At 40.4% G+C, this 20,407-nt stretch overlaps 1 protein-coding gene across 3 annotated transcripts in view; it reads left to right on the top strand.

Annotated features, from left to right (window-relative positions):
* Positions 1 to 6,264: 6,264 nt before the first annotated feature.
* Positions 6,265 to 20,407, top strand: part of ERCC6L2 (ERCC excision repair 6 like 2) — a 219,408-nt gene continuing 205,265 nt past the window's right edge. For all 3 annotated transcript variants that reach the window (XM_036741900.1, XM_036741899.1, XM_036741901.1), the window contains exons 1-2: positions 6,265 to 6,631; positions 10,708 to 11,132. In XM_036741900.1, the coding sequence (XP_036597795.1) occupies positions 10,710 to 11,132 (423 nt within the window). In that variant the 5' untranslated portion in view covers positions 6,265 to 6,631; positions 10,708 to 10,709. The remainder of the gene's footprint in view (positions 6,632 to 10,707; positions 11,133 to 20,407) is intronic.

Here is a 20,407-nt window from a genome sequence, read left to right as displayed (position 1 = left end):
CAATCTAGAAAATGTCCTTTTGGAAATGAACTTGGAATGTTAGATGAGGTGCTCTGGAAGACTAAGAGGAATTTTTTTTAAGACCGACGTTTTTACTGCAAATTGGTATTATTCTCTACAGTTTTATTTTGTAGCCAGGCATGTCGTAGAATGAGTTCAGTCTCCCCACTTTAGTCAATCTTCTCCTTCTTTTGTATCATTAAAAAGGGATAAATTCATGTTCATGAAGCCTTTTATTGAAAGTCTCCAGAACCTCTACAGTTAATCCATTCCACTTTTGCATAGCTCTAACTCTTAAGAAGTTTTTTTTTACATTAAGTCTAGAATCTACCTCTTTGCGATTTTCATCCATTTTCCCTAGCCCTGCCATCAGTGGCAAAGCAGACCAAGTTTCCTTCTCCTCTACTCAGGGTTCTTTAATCAGTCTTCATATGACATGAACTCAAGAAGCTTCACCATCCTGGTTGCTTTCCCCTGAACACCATGCGGCTAATTAATATCCTTCCTAAATTAATAACCTAATATTCAGAACTGAACACAGTACTCCTGATATGGTCTGACCAGGGCTGAGTCCAGCAGAACTGTCACCTCCATACTCTCAGACATACTCCTCTCTTAATGAACCCTAAGATTTAATTCTCTTTCTTTGATGCCATATTATACTGTTGTTTCATATTGAGCTTGTGGTCCACTAAAACTCTCAGACCTCGTTCAGATGAATTGAAATCTAGCTGTTTGTCCTCTATCTTGTATGTGCGAAACTCATTTTTTAAACCCAAAGGTAGGACTTTATATTTATCCTTATTCAATATGGTTCAATATTCTGCCCTATTAATATCCTTGTAGAACCTGTCATCCACCATATTAGCTGTCTTTCTCAGCTTTATGTGATCAGTACATTTAAAATAAACACCATAAAAATACAGGAAAGATAGCCACCTAAGGAATAAAGTAGTTTCAAAGACAATGACCCCTTTTTACCAGAATAAAATACCTGTTATAGATTCAAGAAAGTGCTTTTCTTAATGAGGAGTTTTGATTTTATACCTTGGACACTGATGGCATTCTACCATCACTATATGCTACATCTACTATCGTATATGTGCTCACTACCATTGTGCTTTACAGTTAGTTACCCCATTCCCATGGATTTATCTCCACTTCTGGGAGAGTGAGCCCCAGATTTTCAGAAAATGCTTTAGGAAATATTTTGTACCAACTATTCTTGCTCTACTTTTTTAGTCAATCCCTTTTCTGAGAGCTAATTCATGTCTACTGGTCATCTCATTGGCAGTCAGTGAAAAACACACTGATGGGGACTCACAAGTCATGATACTAAAAAACCAAAATAACAAAGACCAACCAGCCAACCAACCAAACACTTTAGCTTTTTAGCATTACCCCAAGGTTGCTAACATGAGAAGTAACAGCTGTACCATCTGAGAAAGTAGCCCTTGAGTGCCAATGAAGGTCAGGGGAATTGCCCCAGAGGGACTGCTACAGTATAAAATGAGACCTGAAGGAATGATAGATACTCTTATCAGGCTCTGGACATTTCCAGCTCCAGGAAGAATCACCATGAATATACTGATAAGGGTGAGAGGAAATGATAAAAATTATGTGGATAAAAATTATTATTAGTAGCAAGAAATTTCTTATAATTAGAGCTATACAAAACTATAATGGGCTATTTTAGAAGGTAATGAATATACAATACCCTCACTGAAGGTCCTTCGAGTAATGTCTGGATGATCATTTCTCAGGTAATCTGGTATTGTGGTTCAAGGTACGGGTTGGACCAGGGTGTTTCCCATGTCCCTTCTAACTTTGAAATCTCTGAATAGCATTTTGGAATTGTTTCTTTTGTCATAATGTTTCTTTTGTCTTAATGTCATAAAAAGCACTAAATTAAGTAAGCTAAACCAATCAATTTAAAAAAAAAACCAATCCAGGCGCTTATTAGGTGTTTTTTATGTACTAAGCACGATATTAGATGTGGGGATACCAAAACAAAAAAGGATTAGTTTCTGCTCTTCAGGAGAGGAATAGAAGGGCAATAAACATGCAAATATACATAGTCATTGATCTCTAGGAGTCTAAAGCTAAGAAACTTGAAATTAAAAATACAAATTTCCTCATGGGACCTGACTTTGATCATTACCACCTTGGTAAGAAAGAGTCAGAAGCCACCAGGTTATAAAAGATAGTTTATAAAGGCTTTCTTCCCCAGATAATTAGAGAACATTTGAATTAGAATCCCATAAATAGTTAGAATAGAGATGGTCCATATAGTCCAACTTTCTCACTTTACAGATTAGGGAACAGACCCAGACAGGTTTTTTTTTTATCTAGTGTAAATGTTGAGGTACACAGGATTAATGGGGCAGCTTGGAATATTTAAAAGGGGGAGTCTGAAGGGAAAGTTTCCAGAAATGGCTAGGGTAGAGTTGGCTCAGATCAGCCAAAAGATCAACTAGATGAATTAGGTTTAGCAATTTGGAAAGTTTTTAGTTTTGATGCCATGTGCCAATTCAGCAATCTTTTATCTTAATTTGTTTTCTTTAGTAGATTTACTACTGGGAAGAGAATTTCTTCTCTCAACGTATCAAATGAAGTTTTTTTTTTTCCACACAATCATATCAGGGTGATAAGAGCCTTGATAATTTTTTGGTGAAGTTTCCATGATTTCTTTATAATATTATAGCTATCAGCCTAGTTACCTTGTTCTCATGAGTGAAAGAACCTGTTATCCTTAAGGGCATGGAAGGTGATCTTCACTTTCTTGGCCAGAAGAGGCTAATTCTTGGGGATTATAAATGCAAATTTATGTCTACCTGCAGGCAGGATTTCTAGTTTGAAAAGGTCTTTGCTACTTCTCCTTGGGCAAAGAACATAGTTAAATAATGGCACATGCTTTCCTGTAAAATATTTGCTCTTGAGATTAGCAATTTGCAATTAAGTACTGAAGTGGCTAGAGCACTGGGCTTGGAATCAGGAAGATTCATTTTCATGAGTTCAAATCTGACCTCAGACACTTACTAGCTATGTGATCATGGGCAAGTCACTTAACCCTACTTGCCTCAGTTTCCTCAATCTGTAAAATGAGCTGGAGAAGGAAATGACAAACTACTTCAGTCTCTTTGTCAAGAAAATTCCAAATGGGGTCATGAAGAGCCAGACACAACCGAAATGATTGAACAACATAGATTTAGTTTAACAGACAGGGAACCTGAGACAATAAAACCTAGGGAGAAATGAACTCACAGGGTTAGTAGCCTAGATAGGTATCAGGGAAGAAGCAGGTGGCTTTTCTGATTGCATAGATGTTACTCACAAGATAGTAAGTTCTCTTTGGGAGGTAATGGGCTTCCCCTCATCTGAAGTCCTCAAGTCAGGTTTTACCTCTCAGCCATATTGCAGAGAAAATTCTTGTTCAGATTATAGGTTGGACCAAGTTATCTCTGAAGTCCCTTAAAACACTGAAATTCTCTGATTTTGAATAGGTCGAATAATGCATTTTCCTCCTTTAGTGCTAGCAGACACCTAGTAAGTAGCAGGAGTGGTTTATTTGTAATTGCTGAAATATGGTTTCGAATCCCACCTTTGACATTAGCTGTGTGACCATGGGCAAGAGTATGAGCCTCAGTTTTCTTCTCTGTAGAATGAGGACCAAAAAGATCAAATGAGAGAATGTAGACTTGAAAGCACTACATAAATGCTGCTTATTATTGTCATAAAATAGCATTTTAGTTTTGTGAGAACTATTGTATCAGACTTATTAGCAGTTTTGCTATCAAAAATATATTTTCAATTCTTTTGGTAAAATAAAATTACAAATGTCATCAAATTTGCAGAAAATACAATTCTCCTTTATTTATCTACTATCATGATATCTTCTTTATTCTCCATCCCCTTTGCTCCTGTCAAAGTTAATGAATAGTTTGGCAAATTTTAGCTCACTCTGTAAAATAACTAGTAATATAAGGGCAATAAAAATAGAAGACATCTGGAAGAAGTGAAAAAAAATAAGGTTATGGCTATACAATGCCAAAATTGGTCAATCATTGAAACAAACTAGTTTTTTGGCAGGGTACAGCAAAAAAAAAAAAAATCACTTTGACTTTTGAACTTTTCAGTTGGTTTTATTAGGTATGTAGACAGACTAAATAAGATGTAAGTAGTGAAAAGAACAAGTAACAACCACAATTTACAAAGGAAAATTTATAGTCGACCCATATTCTACCTTTAGAAAGGATGCCTTAAAAAGTGCTTTAAAAGCTTCAATCCATAGAAAAGGGTGACAAAATTAGGAACTAAATTTTACTGCAGGTGGCAAGTTGTATTGCATAAATATGCATTTTTAGCAATTTTTAGGTATCTGTTAGAGAAGGGAGAAAAATCAGCACAATGGTTTTCTGTCATTAGCTGGAGATTGGATTTAGGAAGTTTCAATACAGCCTCTGCCAGCCTCCTTTACTTTTAACCACATACTATTACTTGACATAAATTTAAAAAATAGATTATAGGCTCACCTACAGAGACTGTTTTATACATCTTTGATTTCCTTTGTGTTCCCTAAGGAATTTAGGCAGCTTTAATCTGTACTAAAGGTGTGTGTGTGTGTGTGTGTGCATTATGTATCTCCTACCAAATATGGTACCAGATTTTAGAGTTCACAGATGAATGTTTATAATTTTGTACCTTTGCCAAAATTAACTTGACAATGCGTCCTAGATGGATTTTTCAGTGAGTTTTAAAGTGAGTAAACAGGCAAAGAAGAGTTTTGCTGTATTTATTGGAGACAACTGTTGCAAAACACTTTTCTCTGACTCCTCATTCCCATTTAGACTTTAAGATTCTTTAAAGGATTCTTTTCTTATTATCCCAGCTGAACACAAGAGCAGGCTGTCTTGACAAGGATTTAGAAAGGAAAGGATTTGAGCAAGGCCAGTGGTGGGGTGCTGGACTGAAGACCAGACTAGTTAAGGTCTGAAACATGGATTACACCAGGCCATCTACAAGGTGAATAGTTTTTTGGCCACTCTTGGGGACGATTCAGTAAGATTTGTGATCTGTAGGGGAGGAGGGAACTCCATTGATCAGTGCACCGTTCTTTTTAAGTATTGACCTGAATCAACTTCTTGCGTTCATTCCCACTTCTAAGTTTTGGAGACTCCATGGCCCAGTCTGCCGTCACTGGGTGTTTGTGAACTGGGTCAAACGTAGGAAGACTGTGCACTAAACAAAAAACCGGGCAAAGCTATTTTTAATTGATAAATTTCATTTCCTTACATCGTACACACTCCCCCAAATTCACGACTGAACCAAGTCTCAAGCACACCCACAAACCATCTTAAAACAGCAGAGCCCAGGGACTGACTGTATTTGCGACCTCACTATAGGGCAGTGAATTGGCTGCCCCCACTCAAACGAAGGTTAGTCCACCGCACTTGACCGGATTTTTTTTTAAACCATTTTACTTGTGTTAAGTCACTGTGCATGTTATGGTTTTCTTTCGGGTCGGCTCTCTTGCTTTGCATCATCTTATACGTGTCTACACGTATTTTCCGAGTCCTTCGGTCCTCTTCTTTTTTCACTTTAGACTTGGTCCTCCCGTCTTCTCCCTTTTTAGAGCGGGAGTGAAGGGGCTAAGATCCCCCTTCCCCGCTTTTGCCCAGGCCGCTGGGCCTGCGGTGTTCCACTTCGACTTTGCCTCCGACCACGCAATGCTTGGTTTCCTTCACATTTTAGCCCAGGAGTTTTTAGCCCGGGGGGTGTGTGAGGACTGAACTAGCGGATTTCATCCTTGTATAAACGCCCTCCACGGTCTCTTATGGAGCCTTCAAGTTTGCCAGCCCTTTGCACATCCTCATTTGACAACCAACACTTGTGTAACTTTGCAGTCTCGGCGCTGCCAGGGGCACAGAGGGGTCAGGCGACTTCCCCCGGGGTCGCACAGTGTGTCCGAACCGGAGGCGAGATTTGAACCAGGCCTCTCGTCCCCCTCCTCCGGCGCTACAGAACACATCTATTCGCTCATTTCGCAAACGTTAGCCGCAGATCTGGGTTCCAACGCCCCTCCTTAGGCCACACCGGGAGCCCCTGAAGCTGAGAAAACAGTGACCCACCGCTTCCGAGGCTTCTCAAGTCCCGCGAGCTGTCGGAAATCTCGCGGTACCCTGAACGAGAGGAAACCCGGAAAAGGGTTTCGAGACCGATCGGGACCGACCGCTGGAGCACGAGCTCTCGCGAGATTTTCCCGGTAGACGGAGGGAAGGAAACGCTAAGCGGAGGCTGTGTGGGCGGGGCGGAAAGAAGGGCCGCGGAGATCGCAGGTCCCCGCCCCTTTCCCCACCCTCCTTTACCCACTCGGGGCGAGCTTCCGCAGGGCAGCCGGGGGGGCTTGTGAGTTTCACCGCCCGCCCGGAAGTCTGTGCTCCCTCTCCCCTCCCCCTCCCCGCCCCTGCACGTGCTCCCTCTGTGGCCGGGCTGTCTTCCCGGGGCAGTGGTGCACCCTGAGCGTCCTGTCATATTAAGCATCGGGTGGGCCCAGGCCCGGCGGGCCCCTGAACGCCCGTGACAGGCCGCTGTCTCCTCGCCACATGGATCCCTGGGGGAGAAGCAGCAGCAGGTACAGGTTCTCAGTCCAAGGGGCTCGTCATGTCATCCTCCTTGTTGTTTTCCCCCGGGTTTCTTCCTTTCTAGGGAGGGAGTGAGGGGGCTGAGTTCCCCCTTCCGCGCTTTTGCCCAGGCCTCTTGCCTGCGGGGTTCGACTTCAGCTTTGCCTCCTAGAACGCTAAGTTTCCTTCCGATTTTAGCCCAAGAGTTTTTAATTGGGGGCGTGTGAACTTTCTGTTTTAATATGTGTGTGTATGTATATGTGTATGTATGATACGTATGCGTATGTGTGGATAGATAGATAATGGGCATCCTGTGGGTTACGGTGCATATCGGTTTGTTTAATTTTTTTATTTTGGGGGGGAGGGGTTTGGCAGGGCAGTTGAGGTTAAGTGACTTGCCCGAGGTCACACAGCTAGTACGTGTCTGAGGTCGGATTTGAACTCGGGTCCTCCTGACTCCAGGGCCGGTGCTGTACTCCCCGCGCCACCTAGCTGCCCCTTAATGCATTTAAAAACATGATTTTAAAAAGAGGTCACCTATGACCAAAGGAGCCAGTGACACTGAATGGTCCAGAGCCCCCTGCTTTCGCTGTGTGCCGCTTTGTGCTGGCAGCCTTGCCTGTTCTCCCCAGCTGTTCGCTCCCTCCTTCCCCCCATTCAGCGTGTATACAGTTATTCGTTTATATTTTGGATCCGCCTCATAGACAGTGCGCTTCTGGAGTGTCCCCGGCCTCTGCCTGTGTCTGGCAGGACAGGTAGGAGCTTAATCGATGCCTGTTACCTGACGGACCTGGTGGAGGGTCCCAAACCCCACTGGCTCTGGAGCTCCTGGATTGTCCAATAGGTCCCTGCCCTCCTGGCACAGAGTGAATGTAAATACTGAGCGGGGACTGTTTCACTTTTGGCCAGGAACCCTGGGGGTCTTCCCCTCCCAGTTTGATTTTTTTTTTCAAGTTTTTGATTAAAGGGGCCATCCTTTGTTTAAATTCTTAAAGAGTCCAGTTCGCTGAATGGGTACTCACTCACAGTGAGAACCTGAAAAGACCTTGGCCTGAAAGGGCCAGGGTCTCCCAATGCACCCTGGGCCATCTCTAGTCCTCCTGGTGAATATCTCGCCACTGGACCCTGAGGTCTCTGGAGGAGAAGGTGAGGCTGCTGACCTCCCACAACCCTCCCTCACTTGAATCAAAGTCAGCTGCAAGTTTTGTCATGGTCCTCTTCGAGAAGGAAGGACAAACACAACCACCACCTAATAATTCTTATTGGATTAGCATGTTAGGCACGGTGATGAATTTAAGAGAAAAGATGCTGAGTACAGTTGTTGACATTTGACTTTGAGATGGTTCCTGATATCCAAATTGAAATGTCCAGCAGTCAGTCAGTGATGTAGGGCTGAAGCACAGGAAAGAGGAGAGGGCTGGATGTGTAGATTTGGGAATCAACTGTTTAGAGAGGATGTTGGAACCTGTAGAACTGAGAACAGCAAGAGGAAGACTGGAAAGAGAGAAAAGATGAGGGCCTGGAATAGTACCCCAGGTGTACCCACTGTTAAGGGATGGAAGGCCAGGAAAGATGGGTCAGAGAAAAGAACAGCGTACCTAAAACCTAGGAAAGAGAGTGTGTGTCTTTGTTGGAGTGGTAGTTAGCTGTCTAAAGTGTTGTAGAGGTCATAAAGGGTGAAAAATGAAAAAAAGCCGCCGGACAGAGCACTTTCAGTTGAATGATGTGATTAGAAACCAGATTACAAGGAGTCCTGTTACATGTGATTTATGTACCAAAAAAAAAAAAGCTCAGATCCGTACTCACCAGACTTCATCGGCTCCTTGTTGCCTCTAGGATTCAATATAAAATCCTGTTTAGCTTTCAAAGCTCCTCATAACCTTGCTCTTCCTACCTTTTCAGTCATCTCTTATCCTATTCCCTTCCACGTACTCTGTGGTCTGGTGACGCTGGTCTCTGTACTGTTCCTCACACACAGTACTCCCATCTCCCGGTTCTGAACATTTTCACCGTCTGCTTTGAATGCTCTCCCTCCTCACCTCTGTCTCCTAGTTTCCTTGGCTGACTTCAGGTCTTGCTTTCTGCAGGAAACCTGTCAAAGTCCTCTTTAATCTTTGTGCCTTCCCTGTGAGACTACCTTCAATTTATTCTCTCTGTATACATCTCTTTGCTTGTTTCCTTCACTAGACTGAATTTTTTGAGAGCAAGGACCGGTTTTTGCCTTTCTTTATATCCCTTAGTGCTTATCGCAGCTTCTGGCATATAGCAGGTGTTTGTTAAATCTAGGTGACTACCTGACTTACCTTTGGTCATTATGTAGTTAGGTATCTTACTAGCCTCCTTCTAAATTATCTCCTTCTGGTACTCTGTGCTCCAGCCAAGTGACCCTTCTCTCTGTGTCATCCATAGGACCCTCCATCTCTGGGCTCTCTGCAATTGTCCTGGCCATCCCCATACCTGGAATGCACTTCCTCCTCACTTCTCTGAATGTTCTTCCTAAAGCCTTTCCTGATCCCAGGAAGATAAGCTCCTTGAGAGCAAGGATTGTTTCATCTTTTGTCTGTATTCTTTCTTAGTGCCTAGTACATAGAAGGCATTTAATAAATGTTTGTTGGCAGAGAGCTTGTCAGTTCAGGCTTAACCAGAAAACCTTTATTTTAAACTTAATTATTGAAAGTCTTTCTTAAATGTTTTCATCCATTATATTGCTGAAAAACCAAGCTGACCAGTGCTGGCTGTTGCCAGTACAGTTTTCAGTTCCCAGTCCTGGTTATAAGACACTTGGCGGCAGGACTTGGGCCATGGTTAGGTTTCCTGGGTCAGTCTTCCTGAGTCCAGGTAGCAAGGTGGCTGTGTAAAATAAGCTGGCAGTTGAGAAAGCAGTGGTAAAAGTGACAGATTATGGCAAGTTCTTCAGTGGAAGAAAGGAAGAGATGGGGGCTATGGGTTGGAAAATGACACTTCTATTCACTGAATTTCAAGATTGATTCCGTGTTTACTTTTTCAGCTTTGTCCAAGTAGCCAGATTTCTAGTCTGTTAGTTTAGTTGATTTATTATCCTTTGGTTGTTATATATAGAACTTGTCCAATGCTTAATTGTATGATAGACTGCCTCTAATACCTTCATTACCCCTGACCTTCAGAAGATTCACTTACTTGTTATATTGCCCTATAGCAAGTCTTGACACATTTTTCTTTTATTTACATCAGGTCTGACTACAAGTTTGTGTTCTTTTGGGAAAGAGGGGATGGACCTGTACTCTGATATGCATATCATTGTGGAGTTAAAATCTTAACACATGTCTTTATGGGCATCTCCTCATGGATCAGCATCTTAGGGCTGTGACCAAAATTCCTCTAGGCTGCTTTCTTTTTTTTGGTTCATTCTCAGTACAGGGTGTCCCTAAAGTCTGGACACATACGCAAAAATACATATTTTGAAATATTTGGAATATTACAGACCTTAGCCCCTTTGACTTCTTTTTCTGGGGTATGCTAAAGGAGAAGGTGTACTCAATGAAAATTGCAGATGCAACACATTCGATTGAACACATAAAGAGTGAATGTGCTAAAAATGATAGCAATGTGGAATTATAGCATCGAGGTCATGTGAATCTTGCAGAGCACATCAACCTTTGCATCACAAATGATGGAAATTATATTGAAAATGTAATTTTTTAATATTCCAATTAAATAAAATGTTATTGAAAATTTCATTCATTCATTTCTTGAAAATATACATTTTTCCTTTGTGTCCAGACTTTGAGAACATGGTGTACGTGCTGTTCTCTTGAAGAAGCTGGTGCTTGAGGAACTGAACTAAAGTTTAGCTCGTGGGATCATAGACTTTAGAGATAGAAAGCCCTGTAGAAGCCATCTAATTCAGTGTCTCTTGTTATAGATGAATAGTCTAAGACAAAGAGTTTAGTGATTTGCCCACTTACTCTCAGTCTATTGTTTTTCCCACTGTGATGCACACTCCTCCGCAATGCCAGGTAAGTGAGATGTTACTGAGTATCCACATGGAAATTGGCATGTCTGTTATAACAATTTGAAAACTTCTTTTCCTTTATTTTTTTTTCTTTAGATATGTGGCACACTGGAGAAAGATGTCTTGTCCCTGTCGCAGATGGTGGAAAGCTTCGTGAAGCAACAGTGAAATCCATCATGAAAGATGAAAATGGAAAGTCATTTGCACTTGTGTTATTTTCAGGTTCACTGGAAAAGAAAGTACCTTTAAAAAACCTCCAAAAAGCAACGTCTGGTGAAAGTTCTTTCAGAAGTTCCATGTTTGATGATGTTGACTTGGAAAAGCCTTACTTCCCAGACCAAAAACTTCCATCACCCGCTGTTGCTTTTAAACTATCTGAAGATGGTGACTGTATTCCGTATACAATTAATAGATATTTGCGTGACTACCAAAGGGAAGGAGCCCAGTTTCTGTATGGACACTATTCCCTGGGAAGAGGATGTATTCTTGGTGATGACATGGGCCTTGGAAAAACAGTACAGGTATTTATTCTTTTGTTCACGCGGTAGTTAAAATAACAGCTTATTACTTGTAGTATCGCTGTGGCGAAGGTGGACACAGAAGTTACCTGAATCATTACTTTCACATAAGTTTCTTGACAAATGTTTGTTGAATTCATAAATGAATGAAAAGTGTGAAGCCATTTTATACCCATAGCATTTCTCTAAGGAGGGATAGTATTCTTACTCCTTTTTTGACGTATTAAATTAAGATTAGATTATTTTCCCAAGGTCCATTGGATAGGTTGGTTAGAATTTGAACCTTCTTATATCTTACATTCCCTTGTTAGTTATTAAAGCAATATTTATCTAGTTTACAGCTTATTCGTCTTTCTCCTGTTTTCTTTCCCCCTTCTCTCTCCTAATTCTTCATTGTTCTTTCCAGTTCCATATGAGCATTTCCAACTCAGTAGAACAGTGAGGAAGGGCTGAGTTTTAAAAGTTCAGTTAATAGCAGAATCTTAGATGTAAAGGACCTCATAAGACGTTCGATCTCCTGGCTCCTGATCCAGAATCCCCCCCACGACCTTGCTAACAAGCGCTCGCCCAGACCTCAGTTAATGTCTTCTAATAAGATCTCCCGCCTCGTGGGGCAGTCCATTCTGTATTCGGATGTTTTATTTCATAGGGTAATTGATTTAGAGCTGGACGGGACTTTGGGGTCATATGTTTAGCCTCCTTATTTTACACATGGCAGACAGACACAGAGAAGTAAGCCATTTGTCCAGGGTCACACAAATAATTGTTAGAAAGTATTTCATTAAAATGAATCAGAATTTGCAGTTGTAGTTTCCACCCGTTGCTTCTGGTTTAGTCTTTTGGGGGCAAACTGAGCAAGTCTAATTCCTGTTCTATGTTACAATCCTTCAAATGTTTTTTTTTTGGTGGGGGGGAAGGCAGGGCCCTTGGGGTTAAGTGACTTGCCCAAGGCCACACTGCTAGTGAGTGTGTCAAGTGTCTGAGGCTGGATTTGAACTCAGGTCCTCCTGACTCCAGGGCCAGTACTCTACTCAATGTGCCACCTAGCTGTCGCTAATCACTCAAATATTTTAAGAGAATATCATCGATTTAGAGCAGAGAGAGAACTTAGAGGCTGTCTAGTCCAGTCCCCTCATTCTGCAGAAGTAAGTGACATGACAAGAGGCAGAGCTGGGAGCTCGGCCTCCAGTCCGGTGCGTCTTTCCATGCACCGTGCTTTTCTTTTCCTCTTCCTTTAACTGAGTGTACGTGAGGTACTTTTGAGGCCCCTTTGCCATCTTGGGCCTTCCTTTGGATGCTGTTTTTTCTCTTTAGATGTTTTATTGATGCTTTTTTTTAAACATCAGGGTCACTCCTACAACTCTCCTTTGTAATTATTGTCAAACAAAAGAAATTGGCCCTTCAGCAGTGTCTGAAAGTATATACTTCATTTTGTAATTATGACAAGAAGTGGGAGGAGGTCATGATTGGCCTTGCAGTTCTGCTGACAGAACATCTCTCCCACCTGTGCTGTCCTTTTCTCCAGGTGTAAGATCACTCCCCTAGTTCAGGCCCTCTCACTGCTTGTCTGGACTATTGAATGAGTCTCCTAGTTGGTTTCCCTAATCCGTTCTTCATACAGTTATCAAAAGGACGTTCCCAAAGTACAGTTCTGACCGTAGTACTTACCTGCTCAGTGAATGCCAGTCGTTCTCTAGTCTCCCTCTATAAACTGTAGGCTTCTTGAAGTCAGGCGCAGTTTCATTTCTGTCTTGGTTTCCCCAGTGCCATACACAGTGCATGTAGGCTGACTGATTAGTGGTCTCCTCTGTCTCCTTCTGGTAATTCTCCCCTTAGGCTTAGTGCTGAAGGTGCCTGATCTTGTTGGTTCTAATTTTTTTATGGTCCGGCCTTTTTAAGATTTAGGTCATGCATCCATTTGAGCTTATCGTGTTATATGATGTAAGATCTTAACCTAATAGCTGCCAGATTGCTTTTCAGTTTTCCTCTCAGTTCTTCACAAAAAGGAACTCCTCACAGTGCTTTATGCTCCTGGTTTTATCAAACACTGGGATACTCTTTTCAGTTCCTTATTCAGATGTACCACCAATCTATTTTTTTTTCTATTTTCTAGCCTCTATTGAATAGAGTTGATGACTATTGAGTTATAATATAGTTTTATCTCTTACAATGCTATTTCTTACCTTTTTCTCAAGAATTGTTCTTCCACATGAATTTGTTATTATTCTAGCTGCTTCTAAATCGTGTCCCCTTGATAATTTGAGTGGTATAGTACTGAATGTTAATTTAGGTAATAATCATCATTCCAATTATATTGACATGGCTCACCTGTAAGCAGTGAGTATCTCCAGTTATTTTAGTTTTGCTTTATTTCTTAAAAAAACTCAAAGGAAAATGTTTTATTGATGTCTTTTGCCTTTGTATTGGTCATTCCTTCTACCCCCATTAAACCCTTCCTTACAACAAAGAAAGATAATTAGGTAAAAGCTAAAATAAAATCTGATTATATGGAAATTTTGTCTGACATATATGAGACATATTTTGTCCTCGTAGTCCCTCCATCCATAGGTTTTGAGGGAAGATGAATGTTTCCTTGTCTCTTCTGGTGGCACAGTAGATAGAGTACCGGGCCTGGAAGCTGGAGGATCCAAGTGTCAGTGCAGTTTTAGACACCTGTTAGCTGTGTAACCCTAGGCAAGTCTCTTCATTTCTCTTTGCCTTCGTTTCCTTAACTGTAAAATGGGAATAATCATAGTAGCTACCGTGCAGGATTGCTGTGAAGATTAAATAAGATAATCTCTGTATAAAGCGCTGTGCCTGACGCATGGTAGGTACTGTATAAACACTCACTCCCTTCTTTTCCCCTTCCTCTTCTCTAGGGCCATCATTGAGTTTTCCTTTTAGTGATCTTTTTTCATTCACATTATTGTAATTAACGTGTATGCCGTCTTACTGGTTCTGCTTATTTTGTATCGTATCAGTTTGTTTTTCTCATATTCCTCTGAATTCTTCATATTTGCCATTCCTTACTTCACGATAATTATAACATGGCATAATTTTCATAATATGGCATAATTTTTAAAAACTTGCCCTCATCAGTTTGTTTCTAGGTTTTTGCTACCACACAGGGTGATGCTCTGGATATTTTGTATATATTAGACTTATCTGTCTTTGACTTCTTTGAGCCTTGTTATAGGATTGCTGTATCTCAAAGTGAAATTTGAGTCCCCTTTCTTGCATAATTCCATACTGAAATCAGAATAGGTGGGCTCCTTCACAGCTCCTCCAACACTGCATCAAGTCTGTCCCCATGCCCTATTTGTCACTGATTGTTCCTATCTTTTTTTTCATCTTTGCTGGTTTGCCTGGAGTGAAGTGAAAGTTAAAAGCTGTTTTAATTTACATTTCTCTTACCATTAGTGATTTAGATCATGTTTTCTTGTGGTTTTCAAATCTTCTTTTGAAAATTATTCGTATCCTTTGACCATTTTTCTATGAGGGGATATCCCTTCATGTGCTATCTTTGCAAAAATTCCCTATATAGCTCAGATATTGGAATTTTGCTCATATGTTGTATGTAAAATTGTAGGGTTTACCTTTTACTCTATCTCTACTCCTTGTTTGGTTAAGAATTCTTCCTCTAGCCATAGTTGTTAAAGGTACTTGATCCCAACCTCTTCTTATGGGACTTTTTATATTAAAGTCATGCAACTACTTTGTGTTTATTGTGGCATTTTGTGTAAGATGGCGGTCTAATTAGGATTTTTGTAAAACTTGATTTCCATTTATCGCAATAGATTTTTTCAAAAAAGGAACTGTTTTCAGCAAGTTGTGTTCATCATTGTATCAAACACTGGACTGTTAACTTTGCTTGCTGTTTTCCCCCTTATTTACCTGCCTTCTTCTTTTGATCCACTTTTCTGCTTTTTTAACCAGTACGAAAATAGTTTAGTGACTACTGCTTTTATTACTGCTGGTTATGTGCTTTCATTCATAATTTTCCTTTTCACTTCTGTTTGTGCTTCCAAATAAATTCTGTTATTATCTTGTCCAGTTCCAACAAGTATCCCTTCTATAATTAGACTGGCCTAGAACTAGTGTTTAACCTTGAGTTCTGGTCTGTTTGAACACCTTTTGTGCTTCACTCTATTTCTGTCATGAGTATTTTGTAGTTATATTTATATGTCCTATGTGTGAATACCTGATGTAGATCAGATTTCTCTCATTGCTTCTTCCTGGTTTTTGTTAGTAGTGCATAAAAATGCTGGTCATTTCAAGGGACGTTGCAGAATTTGTTATGGCACCTTCACCTTCAGGGATTTTGACTCATTTTCCTTTGTCGGGAAATACTTGTCTGTTCAATTACACTTCTCTGCAAATGTTTGTTAATTTCTCCTCAGTAGGCATTTTGTCTGTCTTCATGAATCACTTTCCTGAGTTTTCCTTTGGTGTCCCTGCTTATTGCCTTTTCCTTCTGAAAGCTCAGTGTTTGTGCCCCTCCCCCAGAGCTTGGCTTCCTTTCCTCTTTTCTCTCAGACCACCAGGGTTGGAAGAGTCTGTTCCTCAGAGGGTGAAAATGAGAAGTTAGGGCACCTCTCCTGGGAGACTGAGTTGCCATTGTCGTTAGGAACCCGTTTCTTTGCTTTTTTCAGTCTGTCTCTTTTAGGCTCTACCCTCTCTAACTGACTTTTTTCAGTCTGTAGGCTGTGCCCTTGGCACTAGCTGTTAAGGGGTTGGGGAAGAGGTTTCCTAGTACACTGCTGAGATATTTGCTCTGTGAAATCTTTTTCCTTAGGTCTGTTCTCCATTTTGGCTGCAGATGAGTTGTGGGAGAGTGTGAACTAGGTGGGAGAGGGTGTGGAGAAATGCTGTGGGAGCTCCATTCTGCAAAGGACAATAACCTCTGATAGACAGACATGGAATTAATTTTGAAATCATTGCCTAGAATTTCCACTCGTGGGGTAGGAAAGGGTCTTAGTGATACCCTGGGCCAGTGTGCCAGTGTGAGAGATGAGAGGAGTCCACAGCTGTGAGTTCCAGGAGAAATTGATTGATGAAATGATCTTTCCTTGATATTTTGGCAGAGGATACTATGTGGTGGATTATCTGACTTTTCTTCTTTTTGTCATTGCTGAGTTTTCTGCATTTTGGGATTTTTGTGCTGTTTGGTGGGGGTGGGTACAGGGTTTCTTCTCACTGAATCATCTTACTAGGATTCCTTATTTTATTGTATTTCTGCACTATGCTTTCCCCCTTCCCTAACTTCATGAGATCCTTGTTGCTTCCACCATCCCACCTCCATACTTGTTATATTGTTTCATGCCATTCATGAGACTCTTAAGTTCTTCTGTTTCTCCTCATTCCTTCCCTTATATATTCTCCCCCGACTCTCTTTCTTTGTTTCCTTTTTGACCCTTTAAGATAGTGGGATTCTGAAGGAACAAATAATTCTTCTCTTTCTCCCATTAGGATGTAAGCGCTTGATCACCATTTAATCTTTCTAAATTGCCCAAACTTGTTTATCCACTAAGTTTCCCTTGAATCTTCCTTTGTGTTTCAAAGGTACTATAGAGCTCTAGTTTTCTTAGAAGGAATGCTTAGGGATAATTGGTTCTATTAAAGGGCCTTTTGTTCCATCTGTATGATTATCTGAAAAATTAAAAATGAATATCACTTAGAAGGCAATGTAGAGGTGCAGGGTAGATGTGAATAGGCTGCCACATATCACATATAAGAAACTTTGAAGAAGAACAAGAGTAAAGTATTTCAGCAGGGAAATAGATGATTGAAGAAGTTGGGGGAGTCACGTGGTAAGGGCGAGGGTTAACGGTAGAACAGACAGGAGGTTCACTGGTCACCTCGTCATGTCAGTAGTAACTGAAGCAGATCAGTAGCATATTAGGCAAAATCTCTGTGGCAAACTGAGAGGACATACAGGTGATGAAAAGAATAGGCAGACTTGGAGGGGTTGAGATCTGCGTTGTTAGAGTGAGCATCCAAACTGAAGAGATCTTAGTTTCTTTTGAGTATTTGGGAGAATTTTGTTCTATTGGATTCTGTTCTTATCTATCAATATCTTTTGGAATCCTGATGCTGTCAACCAGTGTGTAAACTATCCCTCTCAGGTTTGTGCCGTCTGCAAATTTGATAAGCATGTCATCTGTTTCCGTATAGATTATTGAGAAAAATGAGAACAACGTAGGATGAATGAATGAAAAAACATTAAGTGCTTAACACATTCAAGGCATTGTACTAAGTGAGGCCTGGGGATCAAATAGAAAAGTAAGATACTCCCTTTTTTTGGAGCTCACCTTCTAATGAAGGAGATAACATAGGAGGTTTCAGCTACAAGTATATATCTATATCTCTCTATACACACATGTATACGTACATATGCACACACATATATATGTATGTACACACACACGTACATACATACACATACACATGCCTTGGGCACTACATTTGAAAATTCCAAGTTTTATGGCAACTGTTTGGGTCCAGCTATTCAGTAAGTTGTGATCTGCCTAAATGTGTTATTGTCTACTTCACATCTCCATTCTGCTAAAAAAAAAAATCATGAGCTGTTTTTTAAAATATTGTTCTAAAATCTACCAGTATTATAACCCTGCCACAAAAGAAAATAAGGACAGTGTGCAAGGCCATGGACTCCTAGCTTTTCTTTCTCTCAGCTCTTTAAAATATACTTTCAGTGGTCTTTTGGACCTCCTTTTCCATTTGGCTAATTCTGCCTTTCGAGGCATTCTTCTCCTCATTGGCTTTTTGGAGCTCTTTTGCCATTTGAGTTAGTCTGTTTTTTAAGGTGTTGCTTTCTTCAGTATATTTTTTAGTATTTTTTGGGTCTCCTTTAGCAAATCATTGACTTGTTTTTCATGGTTTTCTCTCATCCTTCTCATTTCTCATCCCAATTTTTCCTCTACTTCTCTAACTTGCTTTTCCAAATCCTTTTTGAGCTCTTCCATGGCCTGAGACCAGTTCATGTTTTTCTTGGAGGCTTTTGTTGTAGGCTCTTTGACTTTGTTGACTTCTTCTGGCTGTATGTTTTAGTCTTCTTTGTCATTAAAGAAAGATTCCAAAGTCTGAGACTGAATCTAGGTGCGTTTTTGCTGCCTGGCCATGTTCCTAGCCAACTTACTTGACCCTTGAGTTTTTCAGTGTGGTATGACTACTTGTAGAGTTTAGAGAACTATGTTCCAAGCTTGGAGGGATGCGCCAGCTCTGCCACACCAGCACTCTTCCTTCCCCAAGAAACCCCAACCTGGACTGGACTTAGATCTTAAGCAGGCTCTTCACTCCTGCTCTGATCTGCCACTTAATTCCTCCCACCAGGTGGGCCCAGGGCCAAAAGCAACTGCAGCTGTAGTTCTGTAGCTGCCCCAGGGGGCGGTGGCCGAACCACGAACTCCTTCAACTTCTGCAGCTTTTCCCACTAACCTTCTGTGTTGTCTTTGGTGTTTGTGGGTTGAGAAGTCTGGGAACTGCAGCAGCTCACTGATTCAGGGCACTAGGGCACGCTCCGCCTGGTTCCTGGTCTGATTGGTCCCTGCCGCCCACGCTGGGCTCTGCTCCGCTCCCAGCTCCATGCGCGAAAGACCTCACCCAGCAACCATCCAGGCTGTCCTGGGCTGGAACCTTGCTTCCCTCTGCTATTTTGTGGGTTCTGCAGTTCTAGAATTGGTTCAGAGCCATTTTTTATAGGTTTTTGGAGGGACTTGGCGGAGAGCTCACGCTAGTCCCTGCTTTCCCGCTGCCATCTTGGCTCCGCCCCTAAAATATACTTTCCCAAACCTGGGGTGGGGAGGAGGAAGGTGGAGTGTCAGACTCACTTCATGGGCTTTCTTTCCTTCATCTGTAAAATGACAGATTTGAACTAGATGATTTTTGAGGTCTCTTCCAGTGAAGCCCCTTTGCTTGTGGTGCTGTCTGTATAATTTGACTATTTTTAGATAGACCATCATAATATTTGCAGCATGCCATAGTTTTTATCTATTCCCTTTGCCTATTCCCTTGATTTCTCTCTCTTATGCTACAGCAAGTATTTCTAGCACTGTTAAATAGTATTAGTGGTAATGAGCATCTTTTTTCACCCTTGATCTTATTTGAAAGGCCTTAAATATTATGTTTTATCTTGGTTTTAGATACATATTCTTTACCATATCAAGGCAAAGCCCATTTATTCCTATGCCAATTAGTACTTTTAACAGAAATGGGTATTGTTTTCTGTCAAAGGCCTTTTCAAAATCTTTTGTTTCTTTTTTCCCTCCTTCTTTCCTTCCTTCTTTCATGTGGATTTCATTATTCATGTTATTAATATGAATTTTATGTTTATAGTCTGCTTTATATTGAACCAACCCTGTATTCCTGGAAGAAATACAAGTGGTAATATATAATCTTTTCAAGACCACATTTCTATCATAGAAAAGAGATTGGAAGGGTCCCTTCTTTATCTCTTTTTACAAATAGTTTATGTAATATTGGAATTAATTGTTATTTGAATGTTTGATAAAATTTAATTGTAAATCCATCTGATCCTTGAGTTGGTTTCCTCCCGTCCCCGCTTTGGGTATTCATTTATGACTTGTTCAATTTCTTTTTCTGATATTGGGCTATTAAAATAATCTATTTCATCTTTTGTTAATCTCATTATTTTTTATTTTTATGAGCATTTGTCCATTTCCTCTAAGTCACCTCATGTAATTGGGCAAAATAGTTTCTGATAGTTTCCTTTGTTTCCTCTTCAATTACTATAAATTCAATTGCAATGAATTTTTAAATTTTTGATAAAATTTGATTTTCCTCACTTTTAAAATCAAATTAGCTATTTATTTTATTCCTTTTTTAAAAAGGTCGTAGTTTTATCAGTTCTTTTTTTTCAGTTTTTTAATCTGATTTTTGGAATTTCTACTTTGTATGTTTTTCTGTTTTCCTAAGTTTTTAGTTACATGCCAGATTTATTGATTTGTTGTTATTCCTTTGTTGATGAAAGCATTTAGATATATAAATTTTTCCCTTAGCACGATTTTAGCTACGTTTTCTACTTCTGGGTATGTTTTTTCATTATTGTAATTTTCAATGAAATTTTATGCCATTTCTACTATTTTGTTTTTTACCCACCAGTTCATATGGTCTTCTGATCTTTTTTTTTCTCACTTTCATTACATTTTTTTTCAGAGATCAGAAATCTACTTCTTCCTCACTCTTTTCCACCTCTCACACATATTAAAAAAGAAATGAAAATAAAACTCTCGTATAAATAT

This window comes from Trichosurus vulpecula, chromosome 1 (genome assembly GCF_011100635.1).
Source record: "Trichosurus vulpecula isolate mTriVul1 chromosome 1, mTriVul1.pri, whole genome shotgun sequence".
NCBI classification, from domain to species: domain Eukaryota; kingdom Metazoa; phylum Chordata; class Mammalia; order Diprotodontia; family Phalangeridae; genus Trichosurus; species Trichosurus vulpecula.
This window is presented reverse-complemented; position numbering and strand designations above follow the sequence as displayed.